The following is a 17885-nucleotide window of genomic DNA, read 5'->3' on the forward strand; positions in this document are numbered from 1 at the left end:
CAGTAAATGTTCTCATAGACTGCAATACACTGCCCCCTGCTGGTCATTATAAAGTCTGCAGATGTCATTTGACATGAATGTCATATTTGTGAAACAAAATAAAGGACTCTGTAAAATAAATGAAAATCAAATATTTATATACAGAATATTTATGTACAAATGCTGAAAAAGACATTTGAACAAGATGCACACCCAGTAAAATTTAAAAAAAAAAAGAAAAGTCAGTTTTATCATGTGACTATCATGCTGTCATTTCCGCACAATGCACTTTACACCAGATCAAAATAAAACACTGTGAGGTCGTTCTAACCGGAAGCCCAGAGAGCTTCGACAATGCAGCACAATGCCCTGAAGCATCAGCATCAAAATATACTTCAAGTACCAAAAAGTACTCATTGTGCAGAATGCCCTATTTTTGAATAGCTGGACATTTTAATTACTTTATCACCAGCTGTGACTACAGCTGATAATCAACCATGTTTCATAGGGATGTGACTACATTTAGAAATGTCACGCATTTTTAGGTATAAAGCAAAAGATGCAATGAAATAAATAAGCTATCACATATTAATCCAAATGAATTCATTGAAATACATCTGCACATTTCTGCAGCCTGACTTATTACACACGTGAACACAGTACACATTTGTTTACTGCAAGCTTGTTTCAGAGATGTGATGCAGTTAAATCTGTATGCGTCTGTTTCCTTGTAGTGTTAGTAGAGATGGTGAACCTGACACAATCCTGTGTTTGGTGTGAAGGAAACCAGTTAACAGCCGGTTTAGTAAAATTCTCTTGAACTCATGGAAAACTCATCGTCGTCTCGAAGTGAGCAGCTGAAGCGTCCCGTGTGATCAGAGGTCCTCGTCGTCCTCGCTCACCATGACGTCGAGCTCTTTGTCTTTCCGTACGACGCTCTCGGTGATGAACTCCTTGTGCTGCTCCTCCAGCTCACGCAGCTCCGCCTGCAGGCGCTCCAGGTGGAGCACTCGCCGGTTCCTCAGCAGCCGGCTGGGGAATGGGTTCATGTCGTTGAAGGCGATGCTGGTCAGCTTCCTGCATGGACACACGCAGGTGGAAAGGACTCGATCACCAACACAGAGGAACTGGAAACTGATCAGCTTGAGTGTTTCTGTTTTATGCTGCTTGATACTTCAGGTACTGCAGTTTGAGCAGGAAATACTGGACTGACTGGACCACATGTATCCGAGAGCTGCAGATACTTAAAAATCTTTAAATCGTTGTTACTGTGATCAGGGAAATTTAAACTTCTCACAAAATTTCAGTAAAAAGGGTTTGAAGCTCAAAGATTCAACAGCTACATCCGCTACACTTCTGAGAGTGTAACAGCTCGTAGATTAAGGCGGGTGGAGGCGAGTGCGTACCTGGCATTGGAGACGGTCTTTGTGAAGAAGCGTAGGTACTGGTAGATCTCCACGCTGTCGTGAATCTTCAGGATGTCGTCCTCTTTGTATTTGAACAGAGCCAGAGTGTATCTGAAGATCACCTGCAGCACAGACACGCATTTCATAACAGGACACTCACGCCACACAATTAATTGGAAACTTTGAGGAGGTGAGTCATAAAATTACTCTTTCAGTTGTGGTGCAGTTGGGCCCTTTACTCATTACAGCTCTGATCGATTTCCAATAAGCCACTTGGTTCCTCAGTTGCCAGATAATATTAACTTACTTGGTAGTTGAGCTTTAAGTTTAAATTAAACTTTTGGGTTGGATCTACGTGGCTGAAGCTGTTGTCAGCATTTATCCCTGTGTGGTATATATTTCTGTGTCTGAACTGTGATTTTATTTCCTGAGACAAACGATGTAAAAGCTGTGCTGCATTTGTCACATTGCAGAAACAAGCCCAAAGCCATTGTCCCGCTCATCGTCTGGATTTACGCTGCTTGTGGTAGACTGTGAGGTCGTTACTAGAATGATCTGCTTTCCCACTCCTATTTCATGTCACATGACAGTTCCCCATGCTTAGTAAACAATGTCTTATTACTCCTAAAATGTAAATAAAGACATCTAAAGGTGAAAACAAAATCATTTTTGTTTCCATGGACACTACTGTGGTGCATTCAAGTGTTGTCTGCATTTCTGTCATGGTGTGTTCGGGTGTATGGTACCTTGGTACCCTCATACAGGAAGGCGTCCCACAGAGGCATCAGGATGTCGCTGGGCAGACTCTCCACAAAAACCACCAGGAACCAGTTGAAGGTGACCAGAGAGACGTCAATGTTGTGATCCTCAAAGTGAGATGCCAGGCGAGGAAGCTTCTCCGCCATGAAGTCCTTCAGCACGCGCTGGTCCGCCTGAGCACAAAGACTCACAGAGATCAGCCTCACTGATCACTAAAACAGATCACAGCAGGCAAGCAGGTGAGTGTGTCTGCTGACCTGAGAGGCCACCAGATTCTTGGTGTAGTAGTCCTGAGGCATGATGGCTTCCACCACTGCCACCAGACACCAGAAGGCGTCTTCGTCACTTTGGAGGACCAGCAGAGCGAGGGCCGCTAACCTGTGGACATTGATGGAAGGTGAGGTTCTGCCTGGAAGGCGGGTCCACATAAGAACTCAGATATAAAATTTATACTTTTGTTCTGACCTGTTGAGTACCTGGCAGTAGCCAATGGCAGGGTTATGCCTGGAGAAGGCCAGAAGGATGCGGCGGAGCTGCTGGAGGGCGGGGCTGGAGGGCGGGGCTGGACGGCGAGGAGAAGTGCTGATTGGTCGTCAGGGTTCGGTGAAGGTCCAGCTGGACCTGCCTGGAGGCAGGATTAGGAGCTGTCCGACTCTTCTCACACAGCTGGAAACAGAACAGGATTACTGAGTGCTCGCCAGCATTCCCAACAGGAAGGAGGAGGAGCCACCTGTGCTCAGGTGCGGATAAAGCACTCTCTCTCTCTACAGCTGTACCTGCTGATAGCGTTGCGTGTGGCACTCTTGGCTTGTCAAAGTTCTGGCTCGGACCAAACAGCGCCACACTCTGCCGATACTCCCGAGGGACGCCTTCACGCACCAGAATTTTGAGCTCAGGTGAGATGATGAAGTCATCGTCGGACCTGCCTGCAAGGTACTGAGCGCAGCGGCTCAGCAGGGGGTGCTCCAGACCCTCCTACAGAGACAATGATGTATGATATAAAAAGAGGATAACCATTATCTGTTAAGCATTATGTTACAATTTAACATAATGTAAAATTGTAACATTGTAAACATAATGTTACAATTTTACATTATGTTACAGTTTAACATCATATAAAATTGTAACATTATGTTTACAATGTTACAATTTACAAATTGTAACATTGTAAACATAATGTTACAATTTTACATTATGTTACAGTTTAACATCATATAAAATTGTAACATTATGTTTACAATGTTACAATTTACAAATTGTAACATTGTAAACATAATGTTACAATTTTACATGATGTTAAATTGTAGCTGTTAAGGGTGGTGAGTTAGCGAACCTAGACGCGGACCTCTCGTTTAAGTTGAACAGTGTCTTTATTTACAGTGAAGCCAAAATCAATCCACAGTTATCCACAGTGCAAGTCCCTTCAGTGCTCCTCTCCCCGTCTCCCCTCGTGTGTCCACAAAACTCCCTAGAATCAGTGAAGTGTCCCCTTCCGTCTCTCCGTCTCGATCGCGTCCAGGCTTATTAGGCAGCTCAGAGTGGCAGCACTTACGGGTCGGAGGTAACAATCGCAGCGGAGAAAAAGCGGAGCGAGAGAGGAGAACAGAAAAACACACACACACAGGTCGACCGGTCGGGGCACCGTCCGACTCTGACAGTAACATAATGTAAAATTGTATTATGTTTACAATGTTACAATCCCTACCCTCACCTATGGCCACGAGCTGTGGGTAGTGACCGAAAGAACGAGATCGCGTATACAAGCGGCAGAAATGAGCTTCCTCCGAAGCGTGGCTGGCCTCTCCCTTAGAGATAGGGTGAGAAGTTCAGCCGTCCGGGAGGGGCTCAGAGTAGAGCAGCTGCTGCTCCACATCGAAAGGAGCCAGCTGAGGTGGTTCGGGCATCTGACAAGGATGCCCCCTGGGCGCCTCCTGGGTGAGGTGTTCCAGGCATGTCCCACCGGGAGCAGGCCCCGGGGCAGACCCAGGACACGCTGGAGAGATTATATCTCTCGGCTGGCCTGGGAACGCCTTGGGACGCTTGAGCGGTCAGCAAAAGTCGACTTCCCCCATCACCCACTCATTCACAAAATTTCCCTCGGGCCGTGAACAGGTGATATAGCAATCACTATTACTGACACCACGTGACCCAAAGCTACGCCTATCCACAACATTCCGGCCCCTAATTATTACATTTTTACAGTAATAATTATACATCCAACACCATAACTCACAACACACACTTCATCATATCACAGACACCCAGTGAGACAACATAACATACTCAAAAGTCCACCAAAGTTATTTTCTCATGTCTTCTCTTCTTTTCTTCTGTCTGCACATGGTCAGTCAGTCATAGGCCAGAGGTTACCAGCACTTAGCCTAAATATAGTCAGTCTGATGTACATCTCATAACATTAAAGTCAATTCAAAGTTAGTTATGTCACACTGTGTCAAAAATGTCATAGTCATGGGTCAGAGGCCTCCTGAAGAAGGCATATCTTTGTGATGGGTCTGCACACATGGCTGGTTGGGGTCTTAATCCAGACCTGACGCACAAGCCCCCTTTCATCTGGTGCAGCTCCGGTGACTCTCCCAATGAGCCAAGAACCACGAGGTGCAGAATCATCCACTATAAGGACCACATCTCCAGGAACAAAGTTACGTTTAATCCTTCCCCATTTCTGGCGCTCTAATTCTGTGACTGGGACTCTCTTTGCATATCCTCTAGATATAAGATCTGTCATGAAGGCAGTGTAGTCTTTATGAAAGTCTTTATCTCTGATGAACCTTTTCTTCAAACCTAAGGCTCGTTGCTCAATTGCACAGTTGTCAGGCATTCTTATGTCTCGGTCTTTTAGTGGCAGGGCAATGCTGTAGTGCCAATCCCCCAAAGTCACCATCTTGCTGGCCAATTCCAGGAACTTCAAGTCTTCCTTTGACAGCCCCATCTGTTCATCATTGCTGCTCTCAGGAAAATCCATCTTGAACTGCTGTTTCCATAGCTTGTCCAGTGTGACAGCAGAAACTCTGTTGGCGGTAACTGTTGCCAAACATCCTGGCCTTCCACAGCATTCTCGATTAAGTGGCCCATTCACAGTCCAGCCGAGCACAGTCCTAATGGCAAAGGGTCCATCACCTACACTCCGGATGACCTCCAAAGGTTCTAGAGCTCTGGGCATATTCATGCCAATCAAAAGCTCAACATTGGCCTTAATTTCTGGCAAATGAACATGCTTCAAATGTGGCCAGTCAACCAGGTCCTGTTGATTTGAGATGTTACCAATATCTACAGGCATTTTATGCTGAGTGAAGAGGTTAGGCATATCACAGTACATGTCACTGTCCAATCCAGCAACTTCAAGTTCAGGTACAATGAAACTGTCCACCACTTTCTCCTGTCCCATGGTGCGCAGGAGAATCTTTGTCCTCCTCCCAGCAATATTCAGCTTGTCCATAAGACCCGCTGTACAAAAGGATGCTGAACTCCCTTGGTCCAGAAAGGCATACGTTTCCACTATTCTTTGACCTCTCTTTGATTTTACTTTAACTGGCACAATGGCAAGCTTACAGTCCTGTTCACCGGCCCCAGTAAGACCACTAGTCTGGATCGTAACAGGAATGTTATCTGCCTCATTATTAGGTTTGATTTCATGTACAGTGTAGTGTAAGCATTAAAAGATCATAAAAGGAAACACTAACATTTATGTGAAACTAATTGTAATAAAAAAATGAACAGGTGCTTTATAGATTTAAAAGAAAGAATCTGAAAACAACACTTTTTTGGTCTGAGTGATCAAAGTAGAAAACAGAACTGATGTTCAAGAACAAACCATAGCTGCACTAATATTACACATCTCCATTGTTGTGGTGAACAGACATGTTGCTTTTAAAACCACATGCAGTGTGTGACCGTGACTGTTCACTGAGACCATGAACGCCACTTCGCTGAAGCCTTCGCCTTCTTCTTCTTCTTCTAAATTGGAAGCAGAAGGAGCACGAGCTGCTTTGATCTACTGAAAGGAAAAAGCAGAATATCTGAGTTGAAACCAGTCAGCTGAAACCAGTAAGACAGGAACAAATTCAATGCAGTGTCTCAGGTGGCTTAGCCTGTTACAACTGTTGATACAAGCTAAATACAGTTAACACACAGTGTCAGGGAGCTCCAGTGTGGGAACTAGTGGCTTTAGGTTTGTAGTCATTTAACTTTCATCCATTCATTCATTTAATTCAGGAGGAAGAAATGTCAGGTGGGTGCAGGCTGGTTACATGCATTTGGTCCCATGCTGTCTTTAACTTGGTTCACTTTATGGCTGGGCTGTATGTGGGCTTATATCATGTTACTTGGGCAGGAGTTCCTGTCCCCTGTTAGACTTAGAAAGTTTCTCCATAAGTAGAGCTTCTAACTCTTCTAGCACATCTGTGGCTGACAGTTTTTTGGTGGCTCTTTTTACCCCACACTGGTTGTGAGTGTGTAAATAGCCCCACTAGTTATTTTGGGTTGCAGTTAACTTGGGAGGAAGAGGTAGGTCTGCCATGACTAGATGAATAACAATTATCTGGGATACATAAATTTCATAATGCATGCATGTATCTCTATAAACCTGCCTGAGGGCTGCCATTTTTTACATTCAGTTATTTCTTTGTTGAATCTAAATAATGAATGTGTTACAGTTAAACTGACACTGATCAGTGTAAATGGCTCATTGGGACACAGAAACCTTTAAATTAAACCCTATCACCTGATATCGAGTGTCAAACAATATCAAAGCTGTAAAAGCTGTTTACAGTCAGAATTTATAAAACTATGATTGTAAATAAATTCAAACAAGTGAGCTTTTCTCTTTGTGCTGAATATCAACACTGTGATTTCTTAGACTGTAAGCTTTACTTTAGCACAACCAGTTGTAGAAGCTGCCACTCCAAATGTCTTTTGATAACAAGAAAAAAATACCTTTTCAGTCCACGGCCTGAAGTTCTTCTCCGACATCTTCTGCCATCGGCTTTGTCTGCTGGTTTGAAGACAATAAACCACAAAAAGATGATTTAGTCACTTTGTCTGCGTCATGCAGCTCGAATGTGTCGTGTAACGATGTTGAATAGCTGTCGTTATCCCTCTGCTGTGTCAGTAGGATTGTACTGTACAGCATCTCATTGATATGTGAGGAATGCTAATGTAACACGATAACAGACTTACATCATTAAAACATAAAGGGCAGGAGATATTTAGATATTTTTATATTTATATTACATTTTATAGCTGACGGATATTACGAAATAGATAGAATTTACTAAATAGCTGGATGAACATGAAAAATATGACTATAATAACAAATGACCATGAGAGCCAGTAGAATTAATTCAACTGGACACTCAAAAGACGTCCTTAAATGCTCTTTAAGTGGCGGAACAGATGAACAAACAGTTAATCGCTTACTTGAGATGAAATCTGCTCAGCTACTTTGAAAACAGCTTCTAACTGGTTCATCCTTTAACAGGATGACTGCTCAGGGGTAAGGCCATCATGCAGTCCAGCAACCTTTATGGTTCTGCTTTGATTCACCAGGAACTATTAGGGAAACCTTCCAGCGCCTCCTGTGAAAGACACAGGCATAAACACACAAACATTTATTAACATGTTCCACAGTGTTCCAGTTTGATTTTCTCATCCTGTGGACAACAACGTACATGGATGCAGGTTTATTGTTAACTTTTGTAAGGTTTATTTAGTGAACATATCCAGCTGCAGCTCCACTGTGATCCTGAACTGGATAAGCACTTAAGAAAATGTGTCAATAAATGGACATACATCAACTTACTATATTTATCCAAACAGACGGGACCAATAATGCTTCACTGAGTTAGAGACTTTAATGTCTCTTCTATGTAAGAATGTCTCGTGCTGATATACCTGCAAACTTGACAACAAAGGTTTTTCAGACTGCATGTAGCTCTATGTCAGCTCACACATTTACATTTATGTCACACTTATTTCTGCTTTCCCATTTTATAATTATTACTTACATTTTGATTAGGGGTGTCAAATTATCGCGTTAATTGCGATTAATTAATTACAATGCTATTTAGCGCGTTATGTTTTTTAATCTCGTTAATCTAATTTTTAATCTCTTGACGTCATTGATTTTGTATGAGAGTTGCTATGTTATAAAATCCGTTTTTATGTGCTGGGCTCCTTGTGCTTGACTTGTTGGGGGTGGAGTCACGTCGTGAGGTCAAGGTGAGAAGTGGTGATTAGCTTACAGTGTGGATATGGAGGCGCATCTGAGAGTTGTTGGCCCAATGAACGGGAAATTTGTATTTCATAAACGCCCCGACGGCACCATTGACAAAGGTAAAGTGGTCTGCCTAGAGTGTAAGAAGGAGTTTGCTTACCACCGAAGCAGCTCAAGTTTGGCCTATCACCTCAACGCAAAGCACCCAGCCGCGAGTGCAGCAACAGCTAGCAGTGAAGACGTTAGCAATATAGCAAGCCAGAGCAAAGCTTTTCGCCAAACAAAACTAGAGAATACCCCTCGTATGAGCAAGTCTGCGACCGACAGGCTGACTAATGTTATTGCCAAGTGGATAGCGATGAACTGTAGGCCGATAAATATAGTAGAGGACGAAGGATTGACAGAGGTGTTGCAAATTGCGTCCAATGACCCGTCATACAAGCCGCCGTGCAGGACTACAGTAACGACCAAAATCAGCAAAATGTACGACGGCGAAAAGAAAAACAAACTTGAGATTTTGGCGGAGGATTCTCCCAACTGTGTTGCTATAACCGGAGATCACTGGACCTCAGCTGGCAACCACAGCTATTTTGGGGTGACTGGACACTTTATTGATAGTGAGTGGAACCTCAACTCATTTGCACTGACCGTCATGAGAACAGAAACCAGGCACTTTGCTGATAAATGCGCCGAACAGTTCCTCAAGGTAGCAAATGACTGGGGTATTGAAAACAAGATATCCACCATTGGCACAGACAGCGCAGCAAACATGCTGGCTGCTATGAGAGCACTTCCATATGAGCACATCGCCTGCAATGCTCACATTCTCCAGAGGACCATCACGGTATGTCTCGATAGCAGTGGTTTTGTCGGTGTACTGGCAAAGTGCCGCAAGATTGTTGGTCATTTTAAACAAAGCCCTGCGAGTACCACAGAACTTAACCAACAACAAGTAGCACTCGGAAAGAAGAGCGATCAACTTATACAGGATGTACCCACCAGGTGGAACTCGACTCTCGCAATGGTCTCACGCCTCCTATGTAACCGAGAGGCTGTCCAGGCTACGTTGGACCAACAGAACCACAGGTTGGTCTTGCCAACCGAAGCTGAGTGGGCGAAACTGCAGAGGCTGGAGCTCCTGCTTGAACCATGCAAGTAAGTTCAAATAAACACCTTCCCATTTTAATTATATAAACTACTGTTACATGTGTAAAATCAAAATTAATGAACATAACAAGGAACTTTTAAGGACAATTAAATTGGAAATCAGTTACACTTTGATTTAAATGAATCCAGCTAGGTTTATTTAGCAAACCTCTCCACCTCTGCAGGTATGTGACAGAGCTGCTGGGTGGTGAGGCCTACGTCTCTTGCTCTGTAGTGCTGCCTGCTTTTCGCCATCTGTACCGTGTCATGGACATTACTGATGATGATCCTGCCTACGTGGTGAAGTTCAAGAATGCCTTCCAGAAGGATCTGGCAGCACGACGAGCTAATGGCAACGAGATATGGTTCGAGGTGGCCACAGCATTGGATCCACGGTTTAAGGATTTGAAATGTCTTCCAAGAGAAAAGAGGGAACAGGTAGGACAATAAGGTTAAGCTGGACTAATGAGTCCAGTTCATTATCAAATCAAACTTTTATTTATTATATGGAACACAAAGTTCTTTACAAGATTAAATAAAATAAAAAAAAAAGCACTTAGTTTTAATCACAATCATTCATTCATTCATTCATTCATTCATTCATTCATTCATTCAGGTGTGGACCATTCTGGAGAATATGCTCCAGGCAGCAGAGCCCAGAAGAGCAGATAGTCTCCAGCCCTCCACAGAGGATGATGGACCAGCTCAGAAGAAGAGGAGGAGCGAACTCCTTCTGGGGTCTGACTCTGACTCAGAAGATGGAATTGAGTCTGGAGAGCTGCAGCGCTACAGAGCAGAACCCAGCATCAGTATTGATGACTGTCCCCTGCAGTGGTGTATGCTCACTCAGGAGTCTATGAAAAGCTGTCAGTCCTAGCACAAAAGTACCTGGCCTCCCCAGCTACCTCTGTACCCTGTGAGAGACTCTTTAGCCTTGCAGGCCACATAGTGCAAAAGAAAAGGGCAGCCTTGCTTCCAGAAAATGTTACCAGGCTGGTGTGTCTTAGCGACTGGCTGAGGAAGAAGAAATGAGACACATGTGGTCAGCATAGCTGCTGTGTCATTTGTAGCCTACTAGAATAGATTGCTTGATGTTCAGCACTTTTTTTTGTGATGGAAGAATACTTTGATGTGCTAACTTGCAGCACTTAATTTATTTGATTTTATTTGTATTTATTTTTCCACTTATTTTACAAAAGAATACAACAGTATGTAAATGGTTGCATCTGTTTAACGTTTGTTAAACAATAAATGACTTTATAAAGTCACTTTCTTTGTTATATCAGTCTTTTGGTCTGCCACAATAAGTTGAAGGCTTTCCTCAGCTATTTTTAGGTGAGATTAAAAAAGAGATTAATTAGATCAATTAATTAAAAATCATAATTAATTAATCTCTATTTTTTTTAATCTCTTGACAGCACTAATTTTGATTAGATACCTTGAGTTTGTAAATGATCCGATTACATAATTGGAATAAAATGTATCCAATTCAAGGTTGCGGGAGGATGAAGCCTATCCCAGCTGATACAGGACAAAGACAGGCTGCCAGTTTATCGCAGGGCTAACACAATATGTGTAACAGAAAATCCACTTAAATGTTTGATATTTCTTATAATAATCATAATTATGACTATTATTTAAAGGTTTCTTTATAAATACATTTTGATTTTTTATAACCTCTAAAATATAAACCTGAGCTGTTTCAGATTCTGACCTCTGACCTCACTGCAGCTCCCTCTTGGAAGTATGTCTGCTTCTTGTCCCCAGTGTTGACCACCTGCCCTTGATATCACGTACTGTACCTGAGGAACAAAAAAGGACAAACACTTGCCTTCATTTAAGAAGTACATTCATACAGAGGTAATCTATGGAAACACACTAGTTCAACCTTTGGGAGAAATCAGTTCCTGTGAAACATTTCTGTAAATTAACATCATATGGAGAATGAATGAAATGAGTTCTTCCGGTGACTCAGCAGTCAAACACTGACAAATGAAATCTAGTTAAACTATTAAGCATATTTGCTCTTCTGAAATCTGTGTTAAACAACAACAAACATAAATTAGTAACAAAAATACAGCTGAGTAGATATTACAAACCACCAGCAGCCATAATGCTAAATTTTAATCTTCAAATGTTTCTGAGCCGTCTTCAACCTGCTTTTAACACATTAAAGTCCCACAGTCAATGCAGCCTGACTCAATCCTAGATGTTCAGCACACAGAGGTACCGTTTGAAGTTTAGTGTTAACCTGAGTCACTGATCATTTGCAGTATTACAGAGTCTGGCAGTCTTTGCATGATGTCCACGTCACTATAAGTTTCTAGCTGACTCTCAGGTGTGCCAGCAGGAAAGAGTAATAATAATCTGCATCCTGAGGTTTGTCATGCAGGATTAAATTTACAGTGGCTTTGTTCACACAGCTAGGATTGTATTTTACACTGACCCTGGGTCAGTATAAGTATCATACAGTTTAAACGAAGCACTGAAACTTGCACATATTTATTACAGATGCACTGAAGCTAATCGAGATATTTGCTGTCAACCTGTGGCTGCGATTAATCACTTTACTGAAAACTTTATTAACTAGTAACTTCATCAGTCATGACAGAAGCTAATATTTCTGTGCTAACATCGTTTAACCAGTAACAGCTTTCCTCCAATATAAGCTAACGTTTACACCGTAACTTTAAGCTAGCACCATAAAGACGGTAAAACACGTAATAATATCTACAAATGCATCTTAAAGCTGTTATATTAGCACTCGGTGTATTACTAACATAACCACATTAACATTACTGACACTCGCTGACTTTTAATAGTCATTCTATAAATGCTGTCCGTTTAAATGGTCCTGTACCTGTACACACTGCATATCCACCGGATTCCAGCCAGAGTGGATTCTGGAGTCTTCCACGCTCCTGTTAGTGATCCTCCATCTGGATGGATGAGAACAACCTTCTGAACAATCTAGCAGGTCTCCTTGGGGGGCACGTCTCCCCACCCCCCAAGCGAGGGCCGTGGCACTGAAACTGCCGGCTGAGAGAAGGCTTGAAAAAAAAGGACATTTATCATTTCTTCTTCAGCCAGCTTTTTCCCCCATTGTTTTTCCAAAGTACACATTAAGCTTCTTCTGCAATAACACACTAATTACACATGGAAACCTACCTACTTCTTTCTTCATCACAAACAATTACACTTTCTGTAAAGTGCTTTCAATAAAACAGAAAAGAAAAGTGTTTTGTTTTGTTTTTTTTATTCAAGATCTGTTCACATGTACTTAGCAAAGGTGAGTACACAGCATGAGGAAAGCCAAAAGCAAAGAGAGCGTATGAAGGTAATATTGAAGTAGGCTTCGTTTTGAAGTGGTGAAAGGCAAAGGCATGAGTGTAAGGTAATAAGGGGTAATGAGAGAGATGAAGAGCGGGCGGAGGACTTGGCTCAAGCAGGAAAAAGCAAATGCGAGTGCGTTTCCCCGCCCCCCGCGCAGGGCCGTGGCAGTGAGTTCGTGGGGGGTTCGAACTGGCGGAGTTCTGTAGCAGAGTCCCCGCCACATGTCATAAGCCAAACGACCGGCCGAGGGAATACTTAAAAAAAAGGACATTTATCTTTTCTTCTTCGGCCACCTTTTTTTCCCATTGTTTTTGCAGACTACACATTAAGCTTCTTCTGCAATAACACACTAATTACACATGCAAACCTACCTACTTCTTTCTTCATTACAAACAATTACACTTTCTGTAAAGTGCTTTCAATAAAACAGAAAAGAAAAGTGTGTTTTGTTTTGTTTTTTTTATTCAAGATCTCACATGTACTTAGCAAAGGTGAGTACACAGCGTGTTGGGTCTGGGCCTCTTTGCTTAGGCTGCTGCCCCCGAGACCCGGCCTCGGATAAAGCGGATGAAGATGCATGGATAGATGGACTGATGTTCCAATTGTAACATTATGTTTACAATGTTACAATTTCACATTATGTTAAATTGCAACATAATGTAAAATTGTAACGTTAAGTTTACAATGTTACGATTTTACATCATGTTACAATTTAATATAATGTAAAATCATAACATTAAGTTTACAATGTTACAATTGTAAATATAATTTACCCAATTAATTCTGTCATAACAGAAGTATGACTTCTCTGTGTTATTAATCCGTATTAATATTGTAGGGAGATTAATATCCCTACAATATTAAGCATCAGACTTTATCAAATTTTCTAAAAACTTTTTTTGATGGATAGTGTAGCGCAGCTGGATAGTGTAGTGTAGTGTAGTGGTAATACTACACATCTTTGGAGTCGCACGTTCGATTCCCACCCAGTATCCAGTAAGGGTCCTGGCTAGACCCCTCATGCTAACCAAAAATCCCTGGAATGGTGCGGCTACGTCTGCAGTCTCTCCGCTTGAATTTAGAGCTTGCTTGTTTGTTAAATGTATTATTTACTGTTTTTAGTTTACTCCATGACGGGGCTGGATATCGGGCGTCCTGCACCACCCATCCGGTCTGGAGCATAGCGAAACCATTTCTGCACTGTTTGAACGAAGGTGAACTCAGAAACTGCCCCCACCTGCTGAGTCAGGCCATCTAAGACAACAAAAACCCCCAAAAACAAACAAACAAAAAAACAGTAAAAAAGAGGGGTTCAATTAGAGTTCAAATATGAATAACCTCTCGCCAAAAGTCTTTAACAGCTAGAAAGCTGGCAAACTACTAAGCTGATCAACATGAAAGGCACAAGGTGGAAATCAGCAAACTGCTGCCTCACTTTGTTCACCTGTGCTCTATATTTCATGGTCCGGTTGGCTGCAGGACCAAACATTTGGCCTTACACCTTATTTCTTTATGTTTTGCTTCCAAGGTGCCAGACTTGTAGGTAACTTTTTACACTGACATGACCTCAGCAATAGTTTCCAGTCTTTCAACTTCCTTGGGCTTTGGCTGCTTTTTTACTCATTTTCAGTCCAGTCCTTCTACCTGACCATTTTCAGAGAACTCTAAGGAGCTTGGGGGAAAAAAGCAACCGGACTTCTTTAACTTTTTTGAAGACGTTTCGCTTCTCATCCCAGAAGCTTTTTCAGTTCACTGAAGCCTCATAAGAAAGTGACACAATGACATTTAGATAATAAAACTCGCCAAAAATGCACCTTAAGAGCACTGTCTCTTTAAATACCCTCTTTTGCTTGGTCTGCTCCTTATTTTTTCTCATTTTTTCTTACTTTGGAAGACCAGCAGAGCGAGGGCCGCTAACCTGTGGACATTCATGGAAGGTGACGTTGTGTCTGGAAGGCGGGTCCACATAAGAACTCAGATATAATATTTATATTTTTGTTCTAACCTGTTGAGTCCCTGGCAGCAGCCAATGGCAAGGTTGTGCCAGCCAGCAGGATGCTGCTGAAGGGCGGGGCTGGAGTCTGAAAGTAAGAGCTCGTTTAGACTCTATTCTGTGAACAGGCTTGCTCCCACGAATATGTGAATTCATCTGTAAAAGAGTTTAACTCTAATGCACCTGTTCCTCCTGCTCCCTGCTGCAGGGCGGCCTGTTGGACTACGAATGCCAGTGCGGAGCTAAGAAGATCAAAGAGAAGCTGTTGTTCTTGAACCTGCCAAAGTGAGTAACCTCAAATCGGTCCCCAAAGGCCTCAAACCACCACAGTTCAGTCGGTGTCAGTTTTGTTCATGTCATGTCCTCCTTGCGTCTTCCTTTGAGCCTCTCCTCTTTGTCTCATCTCTTTCAGTGTGCTGATCCTCCAGCTGAAGTGGTTTACGTTCACTCCATCGTTCACCGTGGAGAAGAAGAACAGCCCCATTGTTCTGACACAGCAGCTGGTGATCAGCCAGGACACAGCCTTTACTGAAGAGGTAAGGGAAAAGGCACACCGTTCATTTCAAGTATGGATGGAGCCCATTTCTAAGCTAACGGGTGGTGCCGCTGCCCTCTCCCAGTAAACTGCTCGCTATTTGTTGGTCAGCGTGATCAGTCGTTTGGGCTCCTCAGCTTACAGCGGTGAGTGGGTGCTTTCAGACACATGTGCTGAATGCAGGTCAGCTTTGAAAGTTTATGAGACGTTAATAAGTGCGCCTTCTCCTCTCAGGACATTACGTCTGTGACGGCGTTCACCAGATGAGCGGAAGAGACGACGTCACAGACAGCCGGCTCACGTACGATGACGAGTTGGTCTGCCAGACCACGTGTGAGTCTGTGTGTGAGCAGCGGCAGAGAACAGCTTACCTGCTATTCTATAAAAGACAGGTGACGTCTCCCAGCAAACAGTCAGCATGTCTGTGCAAATATTCAGTGTAACTTGTAGAAAAACCCTCACACTCAGTTTATTTGTGTTTTTCTTTTTCTATTTCTTACTTTCTTTGCCGCACTAGAAAGGCAGCAGAGTCGGGACTCAGATCTGCAGCAACACCTTCATTGTTATTGTTATTATTGTTGTTAGTACTGTTGTTGTTATGATTGATATTGTTACTGTTATGATCAGTTTTATTATTATTATTATCATTATTAATTTTTTAATACATTTGTTTATCTTTATTATTATTAGTAGTAATGTTGTTGTTTATGTTGTTATTGTTATTATTATTACTGGTATTTTTGACATTATTATTATTATTTTGTTGTTATTGTCATTATTAGTAGAAGTAGTATTAGTTATATCATTTTTATATCAGCCTGGAGTGAACAACATGAAAGCATGGATCCATCCTCCCTCACATTCACAATTCAGGCTGCTGGTGTAATCGTGCGGGGGATATTTTCCTGGTACACTTTGGGACCTTTAAATGCTACAGTCTGAGTATTGTTATGACCACAGTGTACCCTCTTCTGATGGCTGAAAGTAAAAGGGGGTCCAGTACCGGTTCCGGTACCAGGCCTACTGACAATTTAACATAATGTAAAATGGTAACATCGTAAACATAATGTTACAATTTAACATAATGTAAATGGTAACATTGTAAACAGAATGTTACCATTTAACATAATGTAAAATGGTAACATTGTAAACAGAATATTACCATTTAACACAATGTGAAATGGTAACATTCTGTTTACAATGTTACCATTTAACATAATGTTAAATGGTAACATTGTAAACAGAATGTTACCATTTAACACAATGTGAAATGGTAACATTGTAAACAGAATGTTACCATTTAACATAATGTTAAATGGTAACATTGTAAACAGAATGTTACCATTTAACACAATGTAAAATGGTAACATTGTAAAAAGAATGTTACCATTTAACACAATGTAAAATGGTAACATTGTAAACAGAATGTTACCATTTAACATAATGTAAAATGGTAACATTGTAAACAGAATGTTACCATTTAACACAATGTAAAATGGTAACATTGTAAACAGAATGTTACCATTTAACATAATGTAAAATGGTAACATTGTAAACAGAATGTTACCATTTAACATAATGTGAAATGGTAACATTGTAAACAGAATGTTGCCATTTAACATTATGTTAAATATAACTAACGGATTTACTTTACCAAATGGACCATCCCGGCCTTGCCGTATTGGTCTATTTGATTCACCTTTGTTTTTCTTGTTTATTTTATTTTCACTTGCTACACATAGGACAGACATGACTGGGGGAAAGAAAGGGGAGAAAGAAAGAGGGAAAGAAAAACAGCAGGGAAGAGGAATGGTGATAAAGGGCAAAAAACAAAAACCAACAAAACAACCAGACAGAAAATATATATATCAGTCACTTCAACTCAAAGAAGTCCAGACGCTTTTCTTTCCAAGCTCCTTTGACTGACTGTTAGGACAACTTATTTATTGCAAGCATGCAGTACAAGAATAACTCGATGTTTCTGACTTTGCATTACGAATTGTTTACCCACTGACAAACATTTCAAATGAAATTAAATTAAAAAACAATTTGTGGTAACCTGATTTTAATTCAAAAAGAATCATTAACAACACTTCTTGTAATGGTGTCAAAATCAGCCCAACTTTTATTTTCAAATGCAAAAAGTAAAAGAAAATGAGCCAACATACTGGACACATATAATTGTCAATATAATTGTTTATAAACAATTATACTGTCATCATTGTTACAGATATGGAAACTTTATTAACAATTTGTCCAAGTAAAAAAATGCCCTGCTAATTGTTGGGGTTTTCTCTCCTCTAGCCCTTTCCTTTAAGCTCTTCTTTACATCCCCCCACCCCCACCTTTTCTTTTTTCTTAATAATATAACAATAAAAACAATTGGCTGCATTTTAAATGTGTCAGATCAATGTCTTTATTCAAGAATACAAGAAATGGTAATAGCTGCATGTGTGTTTGTGTGTGTGCATAATATGCATACTTTACTTGTTGGATCCAAAT

General features: G+C 41.4%; 2 protein-coding genes and 1 pseudogene across 4 annotated transcripts; 1 reads left to right on the plus strand and 2 right to left on the minus strand.

The window, feature by feature from the left end:
• Window positions 1-854: 854 nt before the first annotated feature.
• On the minus strand, window positions 855-2572 carry LOC146717010 (TBC1 domain family member 2A-like). The gene is made up of 4 exons (XM_085435623.1): window positions 2402-2572; window positions 2132-2317; window positions 1386-1507; window positions 855-1056 (listed from the first exon to the last, which is right to left on the minus strand). The coding sequence occupies exons 1-4, from the start codon at window positions 2570-2572 to the stop codon at window positions 855-857; spliced, it is 681 nt and encodes a 226-aa protein (XP_085291749.1).
• An 865-nt stretch (window positions 2573-3437) lies between these two features.
• Window positions 3438-8161, minus strand: LOC146717011 (uncharacterized). Of its 3 annotated transcripts, none has more exons than XM_085470900.1 (3): window positions 7581-8161; window positions 7098-7152; window positions 3438-6159 (listed from the first exon to the last, which is right to left on the minus strand). In XM_085470900.1, exon 3 carries the CDS (start codon window positions 5599-5601, stop codon window positions 4612-4614), a length of 990 nt encoding a protein of 329 aa, XP_085327026.1. In that variant the 5' UTR covers window positions 5602-6159; window positions 7098-7152; window positions 7581-8161; the 3' UTR covers window positions 3438-4611. The 3 variants fall into 3 exon arrangements, with proteins under 3 accessions (XP_085327026.1, XP_085327010.1, XP_085327018.1); XM_085470884.1 differs by having other exon boundaries at window positions 7098-7155; XM_085470892.1 differs by having other exon boundaries at window positions 3438-7155.
• Window positions 8162-8180: 19 nt separating this feature from the next.
• LOC146717012 (E3 SUMO-protein ligase ZBED1-like) lies at window positions 8181-10790 on the plus strand (annotated as a pseudogene).
• Window positions 10791-17885: the final 7095 nt, after the last annotated feature.

Source organism: Copadichromis virginalis, linkage group LG2 (assembly GCF_057382275.1).
Source record: "Copadichromis virginalis isolate Kocher_CV1m ecotype Utaka linkage group LG2, C_Virginalis_male_GT1.1, whole genome shotgun sequence".
NCBI lineage: Eukaryota > Metazoa > Chordata > Actinopteri > Cichliformes > Cichlidae > Copadichromis > Copadichromis virginalis.

What these genes read in the sequence shown, in the direction of transcription:
- LOC146717010 (XM_085435623.1), bottom strand. Translation starts at nt 2,572, where the DNA reads ATGTGGACCCGCCTTCCAGGCAGAACCTCACCTTCCATCAATGTCCAC. An exon ending in AGAATCTGGTGGCCTCTCAG is followed by an intron (nt 2,318 to 2,401) that starts GTCAGCAGACAC and finishes CTTTGTGCTCAG; the next exon opens with GCGGACCAGCGCGTGCTGAA. An exon ending in AAGACCGTCTCCAATGCCAG is followed by an intron (nt 1,057 to 1,385) that starts GTACGCACTCGC and finishes GTGTCCATGCAG; the next exon opens with GAAGCTGACCAGCATCGCCT.
- LOC146717011 (XM_085470900.1), bottom strand. Translation starts at nt 5,601, where the DNA reads ATGGACAAGCTGAATATTGCTGGGAGGAGGACAAAGATTCTCCTGCGC.